This window comes from Hoplias malabaricus, chromosome 9 (assembly GCF_029633855.1).
Source record: "Hoplias malabaricus isolate fHopMal1 chromosome 9, fHopMal1.hap1, whole genome shotgun sequence".
NCBI classification, from domain to species: Eukaryota; Metazoa; Chordata; class Actinopteri; order Characiformes; family Erythrinidae; genus Hoplias; species Hoplias malabaricus.
Window position 1 is genome coordinate 10,024,798 of NC_089808.1, and position 7,708 is coordinate 10,032,505.

General features: G+C 39.7%; 1 protein-coding gene across 1 annotated transcript; it reads left to right on the top strand.

The window, feature by feature from the left end:
* Nucleotides 1–1,767: 1,767 nt before the first annotated feature.
* tada1 (transcriptional adaptor 1) lies at nucleotides 1,768–7,337 on the top strand. The gene is made up of 8 exons (XM_066681442.1): nucleotides 1,768–2,014; nucleotides 3,282–3,373; nucleotides 3,551–3,616; nucleotides 4,545–4,645; nucleotides 4,986–5,198; nucleotides 5,288–5,439; nucleotides 5,664–5,820; nucleotides 6,063–7,337. The coding sequence occupies exons 1-8, from the start codon at nucleotides 1,917–1,919 to the stop codon at nucleotides 6,213–6,215; spliced, it is 1,032 nt and encodes a 343-aa protein (XP_066537539.1). The 5' UTR covers nucleotides 1,768–1,916; the 3' UTR covers nucleotides 6,216–7,337.
* Nucleotides 7,338–7,708: the final 371 nt, after the last annotated feature.

Here is a 7,708-nt window from a genome sequence, read left to right on the forward strand (position 1 = left end):
TGTTCTTGGAGTAATGTGTGATGCAATTTGTGTCTCATTTGACCAGAGCACCTTCCTCCATACATTTGAGTTGTCTCCCACATGTCTTTTGGCAAACTCAAAACGAGCCTTCCTGTAAGTCAAGGCTTTTTTTCTGGACACTCTTCCATAAAACCCAGCTCTATGGAGCGTACGGCTTATTGTGGTCGAGTGGACAAATACTCCCGTCTCAGCTTGGGAACTCTGCAGCTCCTTCAAGGTTACCTTGGGTCTCTGTGCTGCCTCTCTGATTAATGCCTCCTTGCATTGTCTGAGAGTTTTGGTTGGTGGCCCTCTGTCGGTAGGTCTGTTGTGGTTCCATGTTTTTTCAATGTGATGATAATGGATGGTGCTCCAGGGGATCATCGTTTTTAACACAACCCTGACTTTTACTTCTCAACAACTTTGTCCCTGACTTGTTTGGACATTGGAGATCTCCTTAGTCTTCATGGTGCCTTGCCTAATGGTGGTGCAGCCTGTAAGGCGTTTTAGAAAAGGTGTGTATATATAGACAGATGCACATTTCACTATGAATGTGACTTTTGAAGGTAATCGGTTGCAACAGAATTTTTAGGGACTTCATACCTATGCACATGCCAATTTTAAGTTTTTTAATTCCAAAGCCCAAAGTTGTATATATATATATATATACGATGTAAATTATTTAATTAATTTATTTTATTATTTTTTTTTTTATCTTGGTCTGCCTGCCTTCATTCCTTTGCATAAACAACATATATGCATACAAGAGTGCTCCATAATTTACTTTGCCTGTGGGCTTAATTTATTGCACTCTATAGTGAGCAGGATTTATGACTGAGAATTAAAAAAACACAACAAAACACCATTTCAGCGGCTATACAGAAATAATCAGGTTACAATAATTTATAAACTAAGTCAGTATCATTATTTTTGTCTTGATGCCTTGTGTTAAAACAGTAAAATGAGGGCTTGTCCATAGAAATGTGCACGCCCCATAAATGTTAAGTGAAAAAAATGATTTGATTTTAATAAACCATTCACTAAAAATGAGACATTAATGGAAATAACCTGTTTTAAAAATCCACAAACCCAGGTCGCCCTCTACAGGCAATTCTGTCCTCGTAGCGAAATTGATTCCCTGATTATCACAAACCCTGGAGCTTAAAGTCAAAGTTTGCCAAAATATTTAACTATTTACCCTTTAGTCTAAAATTATCAGAACATCCAAGGCATGTCTGATGCTTTTGTTTCTTGGATTCTCATTGGTTCATGGGTAAACTGCCTATTGTTTCTGTTCTCGACGTCTGCTGAAATCGAATATGTGAAAAGTGTGAAATTATGCTGTAATGCAGTCTATATTCTTCTGGGAAAAGTATTAATACTCGACCTTTAAACACTTGTGAGGATCTGATGGCGTTTCTCCAAATAATAATTAGTGAGGTCAGAGGCTAGTGTTTGAACGATTAATTCTGGATCACAAAAGTCACACCAACTCCTTAAATGGTCAATTACTTCACGAATAAAGTTCCAGTGCTCCATATTTCAAAGTTTGACTATTTATACCCCTCGGTCGACACTTGGCATTGAACTCTTTTCAGTCTTTTCTATGAGAATTATGAATTAAACAGGTATGTTTATTTTGACCCTTGGCTACATTATTGGTTTCTGTATTAACTGTATTAAAACTAGGCCTGTACCACGCCTGAACAGCAGGGGGCACTCGCGCATTCTATTGACAGTAGCAAAATAAAAGAAATGCAAAACAGTTCTTACTGTTAGTCCTCTCATTGTGTATGTGTATTGGTAGTTGGCAATCGAACAGGGGTAATCATATATAAATATAAAATCCGCAGTTTTCCCCGGTTATAAGCGGCGGATTTCCTCAGGTCTGTAGTCATCCCCCCTGCCGAGCTCGGATGGTCGGTTCCGACGGCGGCGCTATGGCCGCTCACTCTAGCGAACTGGAACTGGCCAAGAAGAACTTAACCGAGGCCATAGGAGACAATATCAAACAGTAAGTGTTTATCGGGGATTATATGATTTAATGGTTACTGCGTGTGTGTGACTTTGTCCTTTGCAAAGCTAATATGTAAAGCAATAACGCGCTGTTGAAATCTAACCAACGGTGGAAGCTAACTATAAGTTGAGCAGCAGGAACTGAATAATATTTTTTTGTTGGACTTTGTTGGCTTTTCTTCCCTGTCCTCATAAAAATCAATACAAAATAGGTTGCTTATATAGCAGCTGACCAGAAGTGACCCAGAATTACTTTAAAATAAAATAATTCAGCTTCTGACTTAACATCGTCCTCTGAACGAAGCTGGAGTAGACTCGTTATTTTAATCATTCAATCCACCTTAAATAGCCCTGTAGTCACCGCGCCAGTTAAGGTGGATGAGAGCGTGTCTAAGTTTTAAGTTGTAAAGGGTTGTTAAAGCCATTTCAGGCTTTAGTGTTGCTAAAATACAGACATTTTAAGTCTGTAAGAAACAGGAGGCACTTTCATGTCCATTTTATTAATCCACTTATGCCGACTAGTCCATCTTTTGCTCTACATGCTTTGTTTGTCCCCTTTGTTGGATCAGACACATCAGTGTTACTAGAGTTTTTAAAGCCCTCAACCCCTCTCAGCTGGGCTGAGAATTGTCCATAAACCAAAAATATCCGTCCAACAGCATCCAGTGACCAGAAGGACTAGAGGACAACCAACACAAACTGCAGCAACAGATGAGCTACTGTCTTTGACTTTACATCTAAGAGGTGGACCAACAAGGCAGGTTTGTCTAACAGAGTGGCCAGTGTGTAAAAACTCCAGCTGCACTGATGTGTCTGATCCACCCTGTCAGCACAATGCTCACTAACACATCACCACCATGTCAGTGTCATTGCAGTAATTAAAGTGATCCATCACTTAAATAATACCAATCTGTGGTAGTCCTGTTTGGGGCCTGGCTGCAGAAGAGTACTACTGTAAGTGTAGTTATGTGGTAAGTGGAGCTCATCGAAAGGACAGTGTAAAAACATGGAGTTTGTTTTAAAGCTTTGGCAGATCAGCTCATCGATTTGGTGGTCCTGTATTTGTCACTCATTCAAATGCTGATATTTACAGAAACACTTCATATAACATTTTCATCACTGTTACCATCTGTCTTATTTCAAAACAGTGAGGAAAATTTAAGTTTTTTGTGTCATTCATTAATTATCTCTGTGTTTTAGTGTTGTTAATGAAATTACCCATTGGTACCGATGTGTAGTGTTTTAAAAATGCTATGTCATTTCAGCTACTGGGCAAATTTGAAACTGTGGTTCAAACAGAAAATCAGCAAGGAAGAGTTTGACATTGAAGCCAGACGCCTTTTGGGACAAGATAATGGTGAGATATTATTTTTCAGACTTCTTTGAGAAGATAAGAATAAACAAACACGTTTTTTAGGATCACTAGTTTGCCCAATTACATGCTTCTTTGAAGATAGCTCACAACCGATTTGGCAGCTCGAATGTTTTTGTATTTCTGCTCTAACATATTGTTTGTTTTTTTTATCCTTGGCAGTTCACGTCCACAATGACTTCCTGTTGGCCATCCTTACACGCTGTCAGATTATTGTATCTACACCAGGTATTAAAATTCAAAACTTGTCTCTGCAAACGACATTATTCTCTTCTGATTTTACTTTACTGTCATGGAATATGTGATATATATACGAATGACAGTTAAATGATATAGTGCTTAACTAGACAACTAAAGTGCTTCACATTATGTGGGACATTAGAAAATCACCTCAACAATCACCAAAATTATGACAGAAGCCGACCTGCGTCAGTACACTCACACCATCCTGAGAGGGCGAGAGGTGACCAATGAAAACTGTAATGGTTATTGAACTGGTGATGCACAGGAGGCCAGGATTGGCTGTGGTGGCAGATATAGCCTGGATATAGGGGTAACACACCTACACTATTTGAAGAAATGCACAGGGATCTTTTCTGAGCTCAGGAACTCAGTTTTACATCTCTTCCGAAAGATATTGCCTTGAGACACACAGGCCTCAAGGAAAATTGCCTCTGTTGGCCTCACGAGCACAGCCACCTAAGATTTCCCAGAGACCGGCCCTAGCCAGACCCAGACCTACATGGTTGCTGGTATGCTATTGATAATGACTAAAGTTTAATGGAAGCATGTTCTACGTAGTTATCGTTATATAAACTGAAATCTAAAATACTGAGTAGCACATTGGCACAACGGGTAGTTTTGCTGCCATGTAGTTCCAGGATTCTGGATTTAGTCCCTGCCTTGAGGCACTGTCTGTGAGGAGTTTGGGGTGTTCTCTCTGTGTCTGCATGGGTTTCCGCCAAGTGTGTTTGTGAGCTATGTGGGCTCTCCCACCATCCAGCGTGTGTTGCTTACTTGTGCCTGATGATTCTGGATAGGCTCTGGATAAACCACAACCCTGAACAGCATGAAGTGGTTATAGAAAATTAATAAATGTATGAATGAATGATTGAATGTATAATACTAACTAACCCTGAGATGATTTTCTCCACAGAGGGTCCTGGTTCATTGCAATGGACTAGTGGCTCAGCCTCAAAGCCTGGTAAACCAAACAAAGGCAAAAAGAAATTTTCTTCTGTTCGACAAAAATTTGACGTAAGTTATGTTCTGTGTTATTGATACAAGTTTGAAGACTAAAGCTATGGGGTCTTTCCCTGTAGCATGTCAGAATACTTGTTCATGTTCAGTTAACCTGTTCCAGTAGTGGAAGAAAATTTTAATAGTGCAGAGAAATCCGAAGTCTGCACAGTGCCGTGGCACAGTAAAACCAGAATTTATATTAGAACAAATACTGACAGTATAACTGGGAAAATGTTCATTTGTCCCACAGGGTCTGTACTTTTAGAGACCAAAATATTTAAATCTGAGCTGTAAGAAGTGTCTACCCCTGCTGCTGTGTAAATGCATTTTGAGTTTGTCTTTCTTTTCTCTCCAGCATCGCTTTCAGCCTCAGAACCCTTTGGCTGGGGCCCAATCATTTAGTCCTCGTGAGCCTGGTCCTGAAGAGGAAGAGATGAGACTCAGTGCGCACACACTTCTACTGCCCACACGTGGCCAGTTAGAGGCTCGTATGATGGTGACCGCTTTCGAGATGGGCTTGGACAATGTCACAGAAGATGCAGTGAGCACTGTGGTCTCTGCTTTAGAGGTGTGTGTGTGTGTGTCTGTGTTAACATCTAGTTGATGAAATTAGTGATTGATCAGTTCAGCTTAAACATTCTATGTCCTGCTCTGTAGGTTCACTTAAAAGACGTTATCACCGCTGTGGTGTCACGGAGAAAAGCTTATCGTCTGAGAGATGGGCATTTCCAATACGCCTTTGGCAGTGATGTTACACCCCAGCCCTACCTCAAAAACAGCCTGGCTGCTTACCAAACTGTCACAGAGTGGTGAGTTAATTTACCATCTGTGTTCTGCAGATTTTTACACTAAACAGTGTTCTGGGGGTCACGTAATTTTGTATGAACTAAAAATAAGTTACAGAACATGAAACATCTTTTGGAAAGTAAGCATTCTTGGAGAACAGTTTATTATCTGACAAACCTTCAGTGGAAATACATTGTCCAGTGTATTGATTGTTGTGGTGTTTTTTCTTTCCCGCCTGTGCCTCCAGCCCTCCTCCCAGTGCCTCCCTACCAGCAGGCCCTCCTTCCCAGATTTCCCCAGATGATGCAGAACAGCAGGCTGCTCTCCTGTTGGCTTGTTCTGGTGACACTGTTCCTGCTCCACTGCCTCCCATTAGCATGTATGATCTACTAGAAGCTCTTCAGGTGAGGCCTGAACTGGAATGGCTCGTTACCAATCAAAATGAATAATATTAAGGTTATTGTTTCTGAAAAATGATGTTTATGAATAACCTTTTTAAAAAAGCAGTAAGTACAGCTCTTCACTGTCTCTGTCCAGACAGTTGGTACTGTGAAAACTACCTATTTTGAGGCAAAGGGGAAAGCATAAGTTTGATTTCAAATGTCGCTGTCAATCTTGAACCTCGTGTTGTCATTTTCCATCACAGGTGCATCGCAGGGTGATGCCCTCTCACACTGTTTATGCTCTGAACATCGAGAGAATCCTTGCTAGGCTCTGGCACCCCAGCCATGAGGAGCTGGAGCAGGATCACGTCCACAGACAGCGGCTGGCCGCTAAGGATGGTCTGCTAATCAGCTGAGATTTGTTATTTAGATCCTGGTTTATTCTTCATTCTTTTGATGACACTTACAGGCCAAAACAATAACAGTCTGCTCATTTACACAGACCTGTCTATATCAGTACTGCATATGTTTTAAGATGCTTTCTGAGCTGATGCACAAGGACAATTTGTGAACTACAACAGGAACAGGACTGGTTTGAGAGAGAGTTTATTTGCGATTATGATTAGATCATGATCTGGACCAGCATGGTCTGTGATTGTGTGATTATGCAAAACATGTCAGAAGTGAGATTTTGTGTTTTTGTTGTTTTTGGTCCCCCCTCCCCCTCCAGAGTCCTGCTTAAAATTAGTTTAGGTTAAAAAGGTTTAGTACATTTTGTTCAAAGGCATTTGACAGTTAGTAGAGGCTGAATTGTATTTTTTTTTTTTTTTTTCTTTCTTCCTCCTTTTCTTCCCCTAACAATTATAGACACCTACTTGCCCAGAACTACTACTTTGATGTGGTAGCAGCTTCTAATGTAAAGGAAACCCTTTATATATTGAATTGTATCTGTGAATAGTTAATGATTATTTGAGAATCACAGGCACCACTCCAAGTCATCCAAAGGTATTGTATTGTAGCTTCAGCATTCTAGGAAGTATAATTTGTCAGCTCCACAGCCTAATACCCATATCCTTGGCATCGAGCATGATGAACTTAAGCTTATGTGCAGCTGTTTCTGAGTATCCCATTGTATTATTCAGTGCTTATCTGTGGATATCGTACTGGAGCATGCAAATGAACACCTGTCTCTGCCATGGGGGAACTTGAGCATAATGAAATATTGTTTTGTTTTCTCATATTTGGCAAAGAAATTGGCTCTCTGTAAATAATTTCAGTAAACTGGTTATGTAATAAAATGATTTGTTTGTTTCTGATGTGTGTTCTGTGGTTTTATGCATGGAACAGTTATGGTTTTACATAGCTTGTGGCCATGCACAGCTTCCTCTTCTGTGATGACAACTTCCTGGAAATTTCATAGTCATAAATTCTGATATCTGATTAGTCAGGTGAAGTTTGGTCTGTATGGATATTTTGTACCTTTTGTAAAATTTGTGTATGATGTGTTGCGTTGTCATCTAAAACATTAAAAAAATATCAGCTGGAAAAAAAAAAATACTTCTCGAGTTTTTTTGTGATCAAAGGAATTTACTTACTGTAAATTAGCTGTTCCTGTGTTTTTAATTTTAATATCATTGTGTTTTATTAGTATTTGTGATAGTGGTTTTGCTGCTCTGTGACCCCAACACTGACATTTGAGCCTTAGCATTTTTATTTTAAGTCAAGATCAAGAAGGATTTGAAAAGCACACAAGCTGGGATGGGGGCAAAGTAAAAGAAATTAGAAATCATTTAACTTTGAAACATTCTATTGTAAGCAGATATAGAAAAATGTATAACGTGGCCAACTTGACCTTCACAAGCAAAAAAGTGTCATGATTTAACTTTGTGCCAAACTTGGTTATAGAATT

Bases quoted from the DNA above. Each gene is read 5' to 3' on its own strand.
- tada1 (XM_066681442.1), top strand. From the start codon at position 1,917: ATGGTCGGTTCCGACGGCGGCGCTATGGCCGCTCACTCTAGCGAACTG. The intron at 5,440-5,663 runs GTGAGTTAATTT...CTGTGCCTCCAG, and splicing joins TACCAAACTGTCACAGAGTG to CCCTCCTCCCAGTGCCTCCC. The intron at 5,821-6,062 runs GTGAGGCCTGAA...TTTCCATCACAG, and splicing joins ATCTACTAGAAGCTCTTCAG to GTGCATCGCAGGGTGATGCC.